At 43.4% G+C, this 17878-nt stretch overlaps 1 protein-coding gene across 1 annotated transcript in view; it reads right to left on the reverse strand.

Moving 5' to 3' along the window:
* igsf21a (immunoglobin superfamily, member 21a) overlaps nucleotides 1-17878 on the reverse strand; it is a 348063-nt gene that overhangs the window by 18753 nt on the left and 311432 nt on the right. Inside the window, exon 7 of the mRNA XM_069918989.1 lies at nucleotides 1336-1421. Within this exon, the coding sequence (XP_069775090.1) occupies nucleotides 1336-1421 (86 nt within the window). The remainder of the gene's footprint in view (nucleotides 1-1335; nucleotides 1422-17878) is intronic.

The raw sequence follows: 17878 nt of genomic DNA on the forward strand, positions 1-17878 counted from the left end.
TAATATACCGGGCCCACTCTTCCAAAGTCCAATTAGCTAAATTCTCTTCTAATCTTTCTTCTAAATGGGATATATATAACAGTTTCATATGCTCTGACTATGTTCCTCTTGTTCCAATTTTTTGGAAAGGATATTTCATACCTTGTCTTTAGTTCTTAATATTACTTTGGCTCCAAATCCTTTTCTCGCTCTCTTTGGAATAAACGGGCCAACAGGTCTGATATTGACTGCTTCACAATCCCATGTAGTTGCCCTCACCATCTTTACTGCTAGAAGGACCATGTTAATGAGATGGAAAGATGCTGCCCCTCCCATTCATACAGAAAGGTTGATTGAAATGATGGCATGTCTGACTTTGGAAAAAATTAGATGCTCCACTACAGAAATTAATCTAAAAATTTGTTTCCTTATGGGGTTCCTTTCTTAAATATTTTCAAAATTTGTAAGGTTAGCTTACTTTTGATTATTTTGACTCCAATGGTTACATTCCCTTGCTTTTATTAGGTAGTGGACTGTTTATGTTCAGCCAGTAGCCTCCAGAGGGAGGAGTTGACAATTACTATAGTGTATTTTTTAGGGTTTATTTTTCCAATGTAACATTGGTCTTAACACCATTTTTATTATTATATGTGATTTGTTAATACTTTATTATCATGTACCTATGCAACATTCACTTGATGAAACCAATACAAATATTGAAAAAGAAAAATGTTATATTATTCATAATTATTATTAAATATATTGTTTTAAAAATAACAATGACTTGTTGAATTTCTACTTCTATCGCCAGACTTCTCCTTCGGAAGTAGTTAGGGCTAATTATGTATTTCAATGCAACAAAGAGATGTAAAGTTCACTGGAATGACAGCAAAGACTTATTAAGACCAGTTTTATGACCAAGAAGGGTCTCCAACCTACCATTAGTTTAATATATTTGTGCTACAATCTCTACTGGCTTTACAGGCCTTCAAAGGTAAAGGTTTGTTTGCCATCAATCACACTATTCAACTGTTTTATTTGACGGTCCTGTTTAACCCTTCCCTCCTTAATGATAAGTGTGCCCCAATGAAATGTACTTTACAAGAGAATTTTCTGTACACTCCAACTTTTGTAATGGATGGTGTCGAATATAGATGTTCTAATCAATACACACAACTGGCGAACCTGTGCATTGCTAATTGCCAACTATCCATTTCAAATATTGCAAAAATTTCCAGCATCCTTCACAGTAGGTGGTCATATTTAATCAGGAATGCTGTTACCCTTATCATATATATTTGAGAATAATTCACTCACCAATCAAACATTCCACAATGATTAAAAGAACACATTTACCTGAAATCCCACGACGACAATCTTAACTGTATCACCAACCTGGACCCTTGCTGGACTCACATCAATCCGAGGATCTCGAGGTGAAGCTGTGTTAATAATAAGTACCTCCATTAGTTTCCAAATATTTGCTGATTAATGGTGACAAGGCCTGGCTATGGAAGCATGGGAGGCCTGGACCAACTGTAAACTCTGCCATAATTGCCTTGCCTAAATCCCTTTCATTGGGATAAAGTTGGCCCAGACTTTGGAGTCACGTTTGCCACCGATGTAGGGAAGTGGAGCAGTTAGCGCAGCCCTGCTACAGCGACAGCGATCAGGACCAGGCTTTGAATCCCATGCCATGCTGCTGTACGTTCTCCATGCGTCTATGTGGATTTCCTCTGGCTGCTCCAGTTTCCTCCAACTGTTCAAAAATGTACCAAGGCTATTGGTCAAATGGGTCCAATTGGGCGGCACAGGCCCGTGGGCCGAAATGGCCTGTCACCGTGCTGTGTATCCAAATTTAAATCTAAACAAGTTCTACTTGGCAAGCGGGCTTACTTTTTTTCCTAATTTCCCCTCCTCCCACCCTGACCACCCGCCCCCAAAAAATGACAGGTGGGCGGTGATAATGAACAAGGTGGGCAATAGGGCATTTCAATGAAGAAAAGAACCAAACAAAAAATAGCCAAAAGGATTGACCAATAAGTGGAAAAATGATTATGAATTTGAGTCATGAGAAGCAGAGCAAGAGAAAGCGAGTGGAAAAGAATGAAGTGAAAGAAAAAAATAAATGTTAAACTTACAATATGACTCCATTAAAATCCTCTGACAATAATTCACAAGCTGAAGGAATGCATACCTCATATTTTTGTTTACTCGGCAAAAGAGATTGATTGGTATTCATTCATAATTACCACATCTTTAAAACAATGCTTATTCATTACAATGGCTACATTTATTATATAACATATTTATATATATATCCTACCGAAGGATGTCTCTTGGTCCATTGAGTCCAAGTGGAGTCTCTAAACAATTTCATCCATCCAATTGTCCCACTTATTTCTCTGTAACCTTTTACCTTTCATATACCTGGGGTAGCCATGTAGTAATCTATGCCAATGAGCTTCACAACAGTTTATCAAACATTAAGTAACACATCTGAGGAAATTTTATGACAATTAACGTATAAATACAACCATGTCGGAAAACCACAGAGAGGTTAAAATAGCTTTTTTTTCATGAAACTAATGGCACAAATCGTCCGTCAACTTAAGAGTTTCACAATTTATGGTGAGTCCCTCCTCACACGTTGCTGGCCAATTTGCACATTGGTTCCAGTGCACATTCTTAGACAATGTTATTAAGGTTGGGCCACTGAGGCTGAGTTGAAAGTTTATGCATATCAAAAAAAAAACCAGGGAAGATGCTGGCAGATGGAAGGAATCAGTTGTATTAGTACAATCACTCCCAGTCTCATTGCAGAACACAGAGTCTGTAAATTCCCCCCAACTTGGAGGATGGCATGGCTAGTGTAGCAGTTAACGCAAAGCTGTGATCGGGACCAGGGTTCGGATCCATCGCTGTCTGTAATAAGTTCGTACGTTCTCCCTGTTTCTGTGTGGGTGGTCCAGTGTCCTCCAAGGGGTTGTAAGTTAATTGGGTGTAATTGGGCGGCACAAGCTCGAGGGCCGAAATGACCTGTTACCGTCCTGGATATCTAAACTTAAAAAAATTAAATTAAAAGCTTTTCTTATCTGTTTCTGTGGTGATATGACCACTAGCCTACTGCAGGGGGCGATCTCTGCAGAATGACCACCTGGGGGCCGACTCCACCTGGCCAGCTGTTCATCGGCAAACCTGAACATCAGCCTGAGCCGGACCCTCCTAATCCAGTCACTCGGGAGCCACCGCAGCTGAAACTGGTGTGTACAGACTTTTGGCAGAATAAAGCCTGTGGTTTGTATTTTGTGGTTTGTGTTTTGTTATCACAGCACATCACAGTTTCAGACTGCATATAACTCTGGACAAATTAAGTTGACACAGAAGCTCCATAAAACTATGACCACTTTTTCAGACCTGTTTTAATTCTTGCTGACAGACTTATTTAATCCTTGCTCTTTTTGTAAAGAAAGAGCCGAGACAAAGCTGTACATTGATTACCAATCAGTTCTTACAGATTGCATCTGCCCAGAAATTAACAATCTAAGAGGTATATATACATATGCATCAAGAGCAGTTAAAAAATAATATTGACACCCAATTAAAAATGAGATTCTTGTTGTCAAAAAATCGAATGAATGCACTTTAAAGAAAAAAAAACTTCTGAGGGAACTACAAATTTGGTCTTTATTGATTAATCTCTTACTTTTCTTCTTTTTTGTTCTTGCCACCGATATCTCCAAATCAGGCAACTGCCTGATTTTCGACATCCCTGACAAAGGGCTCAGACCTGAAATGTCAGCTGCCTTTTACTTCTTCTGGATGCTGAGTGACCTGATGATCTTGTGTCGTACCGAAGGATGTCTCTTGGCCCATTGAGTCCAAGTGGAGTCTCTAAACAATTTCATCCATCCAATTGCCCCACTTATTTCTCTGTAACCTTTTACCTTTCATATACCCGGGGTAGCCATGCTAGCGGAGTGGTTGGCGCAATGGTTTTTACCAGGGTTTGAATCCGGTGCTGTCTGTAAGGAGTTTGTATGCCTTCCCCAGGTCTGAGTGGGTTTCCTCTGAGTACTCTGGTTTCCTCCCACCCCTCAAAATGTACAGGGGTTGGAGGTATTTGGGTGGCATGGACTGGAAAGGACCTATTAATGGGGCTACAGGTCTAAATTTAAAATTTAAATTTACCTCTCCCAGTGTTTCCATGCTATCTGTTTACAAGAGAGGACATTTATAGCAGCCAGATAAATTCTACCCACAAAGTTGTTAGGATGTGATAGAAAACGAGAGCACCTTGGAAAATCCCACTCGTGCACAAGGAGAACGTTCCAACAGAAGAATTGAACTCCGGTGACTTGAGCTGTTATGTAGCAGCACTATTCCTTCCTCATTGTCCCAGCTTTCAGCAACCAAGCTTTGAGACGCTGATTCTATATAGAAATATTGTTAAAGGGGGTTCCTGAATATCTTGGTCAGTTCTTCTCTATCAGGCTAACAAAGCTGGCTCACGGATTGTGATATTATCATGAAGCAACCAATATGTGGGGTTCTAGTTTTGTCAGGACTGAATAGAGGTTACTGACATCTAAATACATGGAGAGCCTTGTCCATTATGGGGACCAGTTCTTTTGATCCAATGTTAAACATGAGCTGCGGCAAATGGACATCTCGCTTCTATAGCTGATAGTGCACGTATAAAATTGTGGAAGAAAGAAGCAGATAACGCTTTTCAATAAAATGCAGAACTCATGGAGTTAATGCAAGCTTAGTCGTACTAACTAACTCACAAATTGAAGATTTGTCGAATTTTCCTTAACTCATTAAGAAGCAGTCTCGGGGGGGTGTGCAACATTTTTGGCCACGTGGATGCCTCTTTCTCTTTGTCACTGCAAACGGAAACTATGTGTAGCATTTGGCTTGAAAATCTTTTGATCCAATTAGTGCCCTGAAAATAATGGACGCCCATGAGGAGAACATTCCGGAGGCAAACAGTTGAGGGAATGGGGAGCTTGTTAAGGAGCCAATTGCAATTTGGCTCCAGCCAAGATTTGGTTTCTGCACCAGAGCACCTGAAAGGATGGCCTCTTCAATGACATCAGATGTCAAAGAGACTGAATTACTCCACTAACAGAATGTAATCTTTTTTGTGGTGCCTTGGAAATTTCCCCGGTGGCAGGACACCATTTTAGAGCAAGTAGGAACTCTGTTGGGCATCCATGCTGGAAGTTCTGGCCAGGAACATTGTTTCGGGCATATTTGACAGTTGGAAGGAAATAATGCCAAGACATTAAAGTGGCAAACAGAAGCTGGCTGGAGCTGAGTACAAACTGCTCTGGTCCCTTAGTCCAGGCACAGGTCCGCAAAGACTTGTGAACTCACTATTATTCAAGTAATTTACTAAAATTAAAGGACAAAAGATAATTTGTTGTGTTTTTGGAATGTGAATGATGCTGCTTTCTGCTATTTTGCTAGTTAGAACAGTTGTATTTATTTAGCAAAGACTTTGGTGAGGTCAACAAAGATGATGTAGGGTCCTTTGTTTTGTTCTCTGCACTTTTCTTGGAGCTGTCTGAGGGCAAAGACCATGTCAATAGTTCCTCTGTTAGCGCGAAAGCCACACTGTGATTCTGGGAGGACATTTTTGGCGACACTAGGTATTAGTCTATTAAGGAGAATCCGAGCCAAGATTTTGCCTGCAATGGAGAGCAGAGTGATTCCCCTGTAGTTTGAGCAGTCTGATTTCTCACCTTTGTTTTTGTACAGGGTGATGATGATGGCATCACGAAGGTCCTGAGGCAGCTTTTCTTGGTCCCAGCAGAGCATGAAAAACTCATGCAGTTTGGTATGCAGAGCTTTGGTGCCAGTCTTCCAGACCTCTGGGGGAGATTCCATCAACCAGTTTACCTACCTCGGCTGCACCATTTCATCTGATGCAAGGATCGACAAAGAGATAGACAACAGACTCGCCAAGGCAAATAGCGCCTTTAGAAGACTACACAAAAGAGTCTGGAAAAACAATCACCCGAAGAAACAGACAAAGTTCAGCGTGTACAGAGCCGTTGTCATACCCACGCTCTTATTTGGTTCCGAATCATGGGTCCTCTACCGGCATCACCTACGGCTCCTAGAACGCTTCCATCAGCGCTGTCTCCGCTCCATCCTCAACATTCATTAGAATGACTTCATCACCAACATCGAAGTACTCGAGCTGGCAGAGTCTGCAAGCATCGAATCCACGCTGCTGAAGACCCAACTGTGCTGGGTGGGTCACGTCTCCAGAATGGAGGACCATCGCCTTCCCAAGATCGTGTTATATGGCGAGCTCTCCACTGGCCACCATGACAGAAGTGCACCAAAGAAGAGGTACAAGGACTGCTTAAAGAAATCTCTTGGGGCCTGCCCCATTGACCACCACCAGTGGGCTGATCTCGCCTCCAACCGTGCATCTTGGCGCCTCACAGTTCGGCGGGCAGCAACCTCCTTTGAAGAAGACTGCGGAGCCCATCTCACTGACAAATGACAAAGGAGGAAAAACCCAACACCCAACCCCAACCAACCAATTTTCCCTTGCAACCGCTGCAACCATGGCTGCCTGTCCCGCATCGGACTTGTCAGTCACCAATGAGCCTGCAGCAGACGTGGACATACCCCTCCATAAATCTTCGTCCGCGAAGCCAAGCCAAAGAAGAAAAAAGAAAGAAATTAAAAGATTTATTTAGCCCTGTTTCCTCACATACAACACATGAATTAGGACACATGCTGGCCATATGTCTCTCAAGCCTCATGTAATAATGAGAGGGGGGGGGGTAGTGCTGTGGGAGCTCAACGGATCGCTGTTCTGGTACCACTGTAGAGAAAAAGGATCAACTTCTCCATGAATGAGGGAGATATGACTGTAGATTTAAGAGAACACTCCTCTCCCAACAAGTTTTAGAATTTAAGTAGGAATACTCTTTGCTCCTCAACTTTTCATTTGCCATACAGGAATAATGGAGAGGCCAATCTGCAAGTTGAGGGAATGATTGGCTGATTCTCTCTCCTGCCCCTGTACTGCATGAGCAAAGACACTGCGGACCCACTAAACCTCACGATACTTGCGCGAACAGGTACGTAGCCATCTGGTTGGGGCCGCACGGTAAGATCCTGGCGGAGGATCCAATATTCCGTCTCACCCGCATTTTGTCCACCTCTATCAACTCAGTTGTGCATGCCACTTACAGAATGGATCAAACCGACAACAGAATTCCATTCAAAATTAGACCGCAAGTAGAAATTATATTTTTTATTTTTAGGCAGATGTAGGAGAGGAGGGGTCTTTGGCTGGGGTCAAAGTTGTACAGGTGAGTTTAGAGAGAGAAAGACCCAGGAAAAAGGGAGACACGGGATTGGGAGGGAGGTGGGGGTGGGTGCGAAGAAAGGCACTGGATATAGAGAGAGAGAGAGAGAGAGAGAGAGAGAAAGAGAGAGAGAGAGAGAGAGAGAGAGAGTCGGAATACAGAGTCCAAACTTGGGTGTGTGTGTGTGTGTGTGTGTGTGTGTGTGTGTGTGTGTGTGTGTGTGTGTGTGTGTGTGTGTGTGTGTGTGTGTGTGTGTGTGTGTGTGTGTGTGTGTGTGTGTGTGTGTGTGTGTGTGTGAGAGAGAGAGAGAGAGAGAGAGAGTTAAGGAGTGGGGCAAAAACTTGGGCAATAGACCAGGATCGAGAAAGAGAGACCCGGGATAATGAGAAAGATAACTTGACAAGGGGATTTGGGACAGTGAGAGAGGAGACTGGAGGATAGAGTGATGCAAGCCCAGGAGAAAGAAAAATGAGATAGAGAGGGTCCTAGGATAGAGGGAAACTGGGGAGATAGATCAATGGACCTGAGGGAGACTGGGAAGATAACTCAACAGACCTGAGGAAAACTGGGGAGATAGTTCAACAGACCTTGAATAGGTAGGAGAGAGGGAGATACATGCGATGGTTATGGATAGTGAGCTTTGGGACAAGAAAGAGAGAGAGAGAGAGTGAGTGAGAGAGAGAGAGAGAGAGAGAGAGAGAGAGAGAGAGAGACCTAGAATGAACAAAGGAATGTCATAGTGAGAGAGGGGGATAAATCCAAGCTGGAGGGAGACCCGGCCTAGATAGATACAAGAGAGGCAAGAAAGAAAGTGAGAGACGTGGTAGAGGAACAATGAGAGTTTGGATGGAGAAAGAAAGAATGGCCAGGAAAGCAAGAGGAAGGTACAAAGTGAAACAGAGTTCCAAGAGGCAATCCCCACAGAGAGAAATAATAACCAAAACAGACAGACATAGAGAGAGAGAGAGAGAGAGAGAAACTCATGATGTGGAGAGATGGGACCAACTCAAGGTATGTACAGATAAAGAGATGGCATTTTAAAGAGAGAAACAAAGGAGAGTCCTGAGAAAGCAAGGCCAGATACATGACACATTTTGGGGATTAGACAATCCTATTCTCACTGGAATTAATCTACCAGACCTCTGCAGATAATTAGTGAGTGCCACCGTGCAGTTCTTTGTCATATTATTAAATTAGGTATTATATGTTTTATTGTACCAGTTATACATGAAAATGTAGTGATAGGCTATAATCTTGTTAATGTCTTAACCATCACTACATTTCTGTGGAGCTCTGGAATTCATATATTTCTTTCATCTTGGTTTAGTGCTTGATATTACAAGAAGCCCTATTCATATATATGTTACACTCAATTTGTGTACCTGCTCATTTCATGCACTGGGCAATGTCCCTGCCCCATTCAAGGAATGAGCAGGTACACAAAGAAAGGATATAGGAAATGGCAGGTACTTTGACAGCTCCAGCCCCTAAACAAATCAGCAAGGCACCTCTTGGTAATAATTGACTTAACCTCAACTGTGCATTATCTGCGGTACTTTTTCACCTCTTCACTCACCTGAAAAATATTACACAAATTTGCTAGCACCTCCTTTTGAGAGAGGGAGTTCAAAAGACTCATGATCCTGAAAGAAATACAATTTCATGTGGCTGGCCCCTTATTTGACTCCTCATTCTGGATCTTGTCACAAGAGGAAACATCTAACCCACATTCCCCCTTGTCAACTTTTCTCTGGATCCCATAGGTTTCAATTAAATTGTTTCTCACACTTTTATACCCTGGCAGAAACAAGCTTAAATTAAGAAGCCCAAAATACTGAAGAAGGTCAGCAGGTCAAACAGAGATAGAAATACATGACCAAAGTTTCAGGTATGAGAGGATGCTGGCAGGTGATCAAACAAATAGGTAGGGGGAAAAGGGGTGTCAAAGGCAGGAGATGATAAGTGGATGAGGTGGGGGGGTGAAGGGGACAGCAGCAATGAGGGGGAGGAGGGTAGCTGAGTGGGTAAGGGGGAAGGGGGAAAGACAAGACGAGCAAGTTAGCAGAAAGCAGAGAAGTTAGGAGAAAGCAGAGAAAGCAGAAAGCAAATTCTTGTAATATTTTTCAGGTGAGTGAAGAGGAGGTGAAAAAGTACCGCAGATAATGCACGTTGAGGTTAAGTCAATTATTACCAAGAGATGCCGTGCTGATTTGTCTAGGGGCTGGAGCTGTCAACGTACCTGCCATTTCCTATATCCTCTCTTTGTGTACCTGCTCATTCCTTGAATGGGGCAGGGACGTTGCCCAGTGCATGAAATGAGCAGGTACACAAACTGGGTATAACATATATGTGTATGAATAGGGCTTCATATAATGTCATGCCATTTGGCTGGAGAGCTTTGTGGGTGGTCAGGGTAGGATCGTGCAAAAGGCCAGGGACAGACATGTGGGTCTGGGAGTGTGACTCAGAATTGAAATGGTTGGCTATGGTTACGGACAGAGAGAAAGTGCTCAGCGAAGTGATCCCCCAATCTGTGACCAATCTCTCTGATGTAGAGAACACCACAAAGGGAGCACCGGACCCAGTAAATAAGTGCTGCAGATTATACAAGTGAAATGTTAATTCACTGTTTGGGGCCCTGGATCGTGGTGATAGAGGAGGTGTGGGCGCAAGTTTTGCACCTTCTGTGGCCACAGGGGTAAGCGATTCCCTTATGTCAGGGATAGCCTGACATAACATAAAAGCCACATACGATAAACTTCAGGTGTTTGAGAGCCACAAGACATGAAAAAATATTACATGCATGTTTTTACTCTTACATGCGCATTTTGATATAAAAATTTTATATAAATATTATGTATGTAATAATAATTCATGTTTGTAGTTTTTAAACTGATCACTTGCATTGGTTTCAATAATCAAAATGTACACGACATATCTTTGGCTTGGCTTCGGGGACGAAGATTTATGGAGGGGGTAAAAAGTCCACGTCAGCTGCAGGCTCGTTTGTGGCTGACAAGTCCGATGCGGGACAGGCAGACACGGTTGCAGCGGTTGCAGGGGAAAATTGGTTGGTTGGGGTTGGGTGCTGGGTTTTTCCTCCTTTGCCTTTTGTCATACTTAATACTGTAATAGTTGAATTTTGTGGACCAAATTTTAGGGTAAAATTTAGGGGGCTGATTATTACATGCATACAATTTTTGACCGTTGTAAGTACCTCTGTCGTTCGAGGCATCTGGACCTCCGATGGGAGCTTGCAGGAGAATTGTCACAGTTCAGGTGGACGGAGTGCATTAGGGACGGTAAACGGTGCTCCTGCATCGTAAATAGTGCTCAAACAATCGGTTGATTTCTTTTTCTTTTTAATTTTCGAGATACAGCACGGTAACACACACACCCTTCTGGCCCATCAGCCCACGCTGCTCAAATACACCCATGTGACTAATTAATCTACTAACCCGATACGTCTTTGCAATGTGCGGAGAAATCGGAGCACCCGGAGGAATCCCATGCAGACACGAGAGAATGTAGGAGCTCCTTGGAGACAGTGCCACAAATGAACTTGGTTTGCTGGTGCCGTAGTAATGTTGTGGTATCCACAACACTAACCGTGCCTGTCCAAGTTAATTTGTCATTGTTTTGAGAAGAGCAGGGAGTTCCCAGGTGTACTGATCAATAAACATAGGCAAACACAGGTCGACTGATCTTTCATCTCCTTTCTTTTTCTGGAAAGGCACCTGCCTGTTTTTGCTTATACCTGACGAAGGGCCCAGGCCCAAAATGTTTGTTACCCTTTGCTTCCTATGGATGCAAAGTGATCTACTGGAATTTCTCCAGCCTCCAGTGTGTTGCACCTGTTTAGCCTCCCAATCACGTGAAGCCATGAATTGCAGATGGTGAATAGTTTTTACAAGCAGATTCTACAAATTGGAATTTATGGTGGTAAAACTAAAGCTTCCAGTGAAGCACGTATGAAATAGCTCAGACAATGTGATAGATGTACAAAGATACCATAGGAGATCGAACATTTATTGATCTACTTGCATCACCAAGCATATCAGCCATGGATTCCATTCCCTGAGCTCACTGACTTTCAACTTTTCTCAAGAAGATTGCCAATTTATGCAGAATTGAACATAAATCCTGCACCCAATGAGAATTCAGTTGAAACACTTCCCACAGATAACTTTTCCCAGCCAGTGACAACTGAAAGGAAACTTTGGGGGTTGGGGCTTCATTCAGCTGTCGATCTCAGTGAGAAGTATTCAAATCAACCACATGATCAGACACCTAATAATCCTTTGAATGTATACATTTGGGGTTTCATCATGCCTGAGGAAGTGTCTGCAATGGAAAAATTGCCAGCAACATTTGAGTGAGGTTCCCTATTTTCAATCAATGCAAATGACTTACACAAAAGTGGCCAAATCCTGGTGCTCTGTGCTCCCAGCTACCTCCACAGGCTGAAGCCTGACGCTGACGGATCAGCTACTAGCATTCTCAGCCTATGAGTTAGAAGTCTGTGAGTTCAAAGCCTGCTGTGAAGTGCAGTATTGAGGGAATAAACGGAATCCTCGTCTACCCTTTCGGATGCAGGGAAATTACACGGCATTCAGATGCCTTGCCGTTCGGCATGGGCGATCACGTCTCTCCATCTGTCACAATATCTGACCTTCTGAATTGTAGTTGTTGGCTCCCCTGTTCCTTTTCAGTGAAGGCTCCATCTTTGAGCTGAGACCGTAGCCGATGTTGAGTTCATGATTAATCAAGGGAAAAATACTGAAGTGGTTTCCCGTTGCCTTCTTCAGTTGTCCATTGATCAGCAGATTCATCTGTCTAGCACTTTAGTTTTACCACCATAAATTCCAATTTGTAGAATCTGCTTGTAAAAACCATTGACCATCTGCAATCCATGGCTTCACGTGATTGGGAGGCTAAACAGGTGCTGCACCTTGCCCAAGGGTGTCTTGTGGGCTATCGGACAGAAGGAGCGCTTTGCACTTCCGTTTGCTGAGAGATTGCGCAGCACCGACAACCACATAAGCAGGCTCTTTGGTCTGCTTCTGGTTATGGCAGCCTACTGTACGTACATGATGTTTTCCCACATTACAGCAGTGATTATATTTCTTTATCAGAAAAACACTTTTTGAGCCTTCAGGAGGAAGATGGGAGAAAAGCAGCAATAATGCAGATCCTCTGTTCACAGAAGGTCATTCTCTCAGCTCACTCATGGAGTCTTGTGCCCACGGAGTCACAAAACAAAGTTCAGTCTTTCAGAAGAGGTGAGCAGGTTGAAGCAATAATGATATCAGTCGTGTCAAGCGGGGAGGAAACTTTAGATGAAGATGAAAAAAAATGTTTTTTTTTAATCCTCAATACCACTTTCCTTAAAATACTTTCTCAGGATTTGCTGACAGCTATACGTGAGTGATGAAGTGAAAGGAGGGGAGAGAGCGAGAGAGAGGGGGGTGAGGGGGAAAGAGAGAGAGAGAGAGAGAGAGAAACAAGGGGGAAGAGAGGGGGTAAGGGAGAGAGAGACAAAGGGGAGAGAGAGAGGGAAGGAGGAGAGGGGAGAGAGAGAGAGAGATGGAAGGGGGAGGGAGAGAGGGAAGGAGGAGAGAGGAGAGAGAGAGGGGGAAGGGGAGAGAGAGGGAGGGAAGGGGAGAAGGAGAGGGAAGGAGGAGAGGGAGGGAAGGGGAGAGAGGGAGGGAAAGGGAGAGAGAGAGACAAGGGGGAGAGGGGGTAAGGGAGAGAAAGACAAGGGGGGGAGAGAGAGGGAAGGAGGAGGGGGAAGGGGAGAGGGAAGGGGAGAGCGAGAGAGGGAAGGGGAGAGAGAGAGAGAGAGGGAAGGGGAGAGAGAGAGAGGGGGGAGGGAAAGAGAGGGGAAGGGGGAGGGAGAGAGGGGGAAAGAGAGAGGGAAGGAGGAGGGGGAAGGGGAGAGAGAGAGGGAAGGGGGAGAGGGAAGGGGAGAGCGAGAGAGGGAAGGGGAGAGAGGGAAGGGGGAGAGGGAAAGAGAGGGGAAGGGGGGAGGGAGAGAGAGAGGGGGGAAGAGAGAGAGAGAATTCATGATCAGAGTTTCCAAAGTAGAGCTCGCTGCTCTATAATTTCTAGCAAAGTGGAGGGTTGAAGAGTTAACGGTTACTCCTTTACTTCTTATTTGCATTTTGCCTGACTGGCTCATGCCAGAAGCTGGTGAATTAATCAGATCTTGTTATATTTTCTTTCTCTGCCAAGGCCGATGCATTATTTATAAGATACAGAGATCCCATTGTCATGCAACGCAGCTGACTCTAAAACATTTGAAAAAGACAAACAAATCTGGGTTTAGAAGCCCTGGCTGGCCTGATCAAAACTCCCACCTACCCCCATCCTTATTTCACACCCCCGCCCTCATTTTGCCATCTGGTTGACATAATTGGAAGGGTAAAAAAAAGTTTTGATTTCCTCCCTGCGCCATGGAGACGTTTACACGATCCATGATCAGCTCTCAAGAGAAGCAGCAAACTTCATGAACAATTAAATGCAAGGTTAAAGGTAATGAACAATCAGCAATATTGTATAAAATCCCACACTATCATAAAAACTGGCTTTCTGCTGTCTGATTGTCAGTGAATATTCATTTGTTCTTGTATTTTAAAATTGATGATTCAAGGCAACTTCCAAACTGGCATGCCCTTCTTAAAGACCTTGGAAATTGAATCTGCTGGTCAGATTCGTGACCCAAACTTGATGTTATGACTAGTTACTGTGAGCAGGGTAATTAGAGCACCTCAGTGAATTATATCATCACTTCCCAATATTAACCAATGCAGTCCTGTAGACATGGAGAAGACACAGGAATGCTATTCAGCCAATCAAGTATGTTCCTGTTCAATTGACCTCACTCTTACCCAGTGACACACCATCAATTACTTCAAAAGACTAAAAGTTATGTAGAAACTAATAGGCTTTTATTAACAACAGACTAAAGGCACATCTATGCTGGTTGACTGTCCTGGTCTGAGGAGGGAACTTGGCAGAGTCATCTTTATTCAGGGGTCTGTGGGTGGAGCCACAGGCCCAGTCAGCAAGAGGCGAGCCCAGATGAACTATAACAAGTACTAACACAGCCAAAACATATATACTTTGGTTTACCACATCTAGGTTTTCCCTGAAATCTGTCATGAACAAAGTTAAAAAATTGTAAACTGGCTTTAATATTAATAAAAATTATATCAAGGCATTTTATAGACACTTTAACAGAACATAATGAGGGTCAATTTGAACAGGAAAGCCTTGAATTCTCCCTCCCACCCCACCCACACCAAACCTTACCTATCGTGGTTTGTAGACATAGAGCATAGTAACAGGTCATTTCAGCCCATGAGCCCCTGCTGCCCTGTTACACCCAATTAACCATTTTGAAAGGCGGGAGCAAACTGGAGCACCCAGAGGAAACCCACACAGATACATGGAGAACGCATAAACTCCCTTCAGAGAGCGCCAGATTCAAATCCCAATCACTGGCACTGCAACAGCTTTGCGCTAACTGCTACGCGAACCGTTCCAACCCAATCGCTTGAAAAATTTGCCTCCGTGACCAACGTCGCACTCCGGGCTTCTTCCACAATCAACCATCCACATCTGACTTCTTGTTATTCTCATTTTAAATTTATGGCTGGGTTGGGCTGAGTGATGGAAATAATCCCGAGAGAGCTCCTTCCTCACTGGGAGCTGCACTGAAACAAAATGGGGTGGGGTCTGGGGGGATTGTTTGTAACCATTGTTGCAGGTTTATTTCTCAGTGTGAACAGGGCATCCCAAATCCCAGAGAATCAAAACCCAAAATCAGCTCTTGTTTTTTTATTCTGATCTTGGAAGTATTCCTCAGTACTTTTCACTCAATAATAATTCGTATTAGTTTTCTAATCATAAATCCCTTTGTTAATCTTGATTGAAAATTCTTATCGTTTTAAACCTTGCATGCAAAATAGTGAGAATTCATGATGTTCAATTTTGAACAAAAAAAAAGCAATACCGACAAAAAAAATGGCCTTGTTCTGGTTGTAATTTTGACCTTCGGAGACAAATGTCTTGTCCTGAGAGCAGGAAATAATTATTTCTTATTGCTGTTGTGTGTGTTTATGTTTTGAAACAGGTTTTTTGGGGGCTAGAGCACTGAGGGTGGAATGTTGACATGTATGGAGTGCCAAAGCTTTAAAAAGATAAATTCATGCCTGTTGATTGTTGCATTTTTAAAGCAAGGTGATTGGAGGAAAATTAGCGATACTTAGAGGTAAATATCCACCCACTGCTATTCCCACTCCCACAGCCCTTCATGAGGCATGAGAGCTTACTTCAAATTTTCAACTGCAATTATGAAATATTGGAGTGGTTAACTTGGATCTTCACAAATAAAGGGCACAAGCCAACGTTTTGCATGATTAACCAATGGCCATTCACACTGGTGCAGTTGGAGCACAGCATTCACACTTACCCTGCACTAGGTTGTTTGCTAACACAGAGCTATGGCAGAGGGCCCAATTTCACACTGCATGTATCTCTTCAAGGAAATGTGCAGGTGTAACCGGTGCACACTTCAGAGTGGGTGCAAACCTCATGGTTTCTTCATGGTGGAGAGGCAGAGATGTGGTCTATCCACTAGTTGGAGGCCCTTGGGACTCATAGCTAGGAGGAAGTGGAAGGAGATAGCTGAGGCAGTCCACTGAAAGATTCGCCATCTACTCTGGCTGCATACAAGCATGAGATATCCTGTCTCCCTCTTATCACAACTGAATGAGACATTCATTGGTTAAACAACATCTTTAAATTCTTCAAACCATCATGAATCACATATCTTATAATCTGCTGGCCATTCAATCCATGGCAGGTTAATTGCCCACAAACATTGCAAGGCATCCACCAACAGAGGCCTGTCTCTAACAGGGGAATGTTTCCCCCATAATATCATCCAATTCCTTTTGGTAACAAGGTGTTGGCCATCACTCTGCTGCTTGCCCTCATCTCTCCGCACCTCAGCCATACTTTTTTTTTTACTTTTTTCCCTTAGAGAGCTAAGAAATGCATCCTGGTCTGGTACTGAGAGAAGGCAAGAGAGCACCGTTCAACAGCCCTAGCCATCTGCTCATTTTATGACCTGTAGAGGTTAGCTCCGAGGTGGGGTCGTTGCCTGCAGCCAGACTGTAGGGTGGGATTATCCATGAGTCTGCTGAGCACTCATAGGGACTTCAATGCATCAGGGTGCAACGAAAGCTGCTGGGTAGGACCATGCAGTGCTTGATGAATAAATAGATAGTCCTCATGGAAAGCAATGTACCTGGAAGTATCCAGCACCAAATGCTCAAAGCTCAGAGCCCATCCTTTGCAGAATAGTAGTAAAGGCCGCTCTAATTGCATACATCCAGACCAACTTCAAAACCATGAAAGGCGGCCAGTGTTTCAACTTCCACTCCACTGCCTGCAAATGCCAATCAATGAGAATGGTGCAGTAGAAGCTTCTTTTGCATGGTGGTTGAATCTACTGTCATCATGTCCCTGGTTTCCAGTGGTCAAAGGGGATCTGCCTTTCATTTGATAATGTGAGTTGTTCAGAGGCTGCGCCCGGAGAGTCTCAAGATTTACAGACACCTGACGGGATAACATTGCCAGACTCGATGAAAGTCTCCTTGATGTCCAGACTGTTGCTGCTCAAACTGAGGAGGCTCGTTTCTCAGGACAGAGATGCTTCAAATTACACTGGGCCACAAAGATTTGGCTTCCTGAACACTTTTGGGTGTATTTTATGGATTTTGGGCTGCTGATCACGAAAATCACCTAAACATTCTCCTATCTCGTATTGTTTTTTTTAAGATATAACCCATTTTTGTCATTTCCTGTTACATTTTAAGTCTACTTCAAGCATACAAAAGCATGAGGTGCATGATGTCATTGAAAATTTATCTTCTGCATTTGCACTTAGACTTCTTCCCTGCTGATCTTGGTGCCGTCAGCGACTGTTACGCCTCCACCAGCAGCAATTGAGAGACGCATAAACAGATGAGTTTAACACAAAATTTATTTACAAATTAACAATAGTAGAGTCACCTCAATAAACCTAACCCTGAACATAAGCTTTTATGGCAATTCTACATTAGCAACAGATATTTACAAGGTGTATGTGTGGAAAAAAAAAACCCAGACCATTAAAGTCCAAGCTTAAAATGCCCCAAAAGAAAACTCCCAAAATAAGCCTTGTCAGTCATGTCAAATCCATCAGTTAAAAGGGAAAAACTCATAGAGTCTAGTCTCCAGGCTTGAGATTCTTAGTTTGGTTGCAAGTTGATCTTCTAGTTGGACGTGGAGACTGATGGCCGTGATCACTGTAGACTTACGATGTTCCTGAGTTTCGAATGTGTCAATAACCACCTTTGACTTCTTCACACGGGAACCTTCATGTAGTGACCTCCTAGTCATTACAGGAGGTTCATGCCCCCAAAGCCCACTTTAGGGTTAACAAGTGAACTTCTGTCACACAAGTCTTCCCCTCTAAACACCCTATCTTGGGTCATCAAGGGACTCCG

The sequence above is a fragment of the Narcine bancroftii genome, chromosome 2 (genome assembly GCF_036971445.1).
Source record: "Narcine bancroftii isolate sNarBan1 chromosome 2, sNarBan1.hap1, whole genome shotgun sequence".
NCBI classification, from domain to species: Eukaryota; Metazoa; Chordata; class Chondrichthyes; order Torpediniformes; family Narcinidae; genus Narcine; species Narcine bancroftii.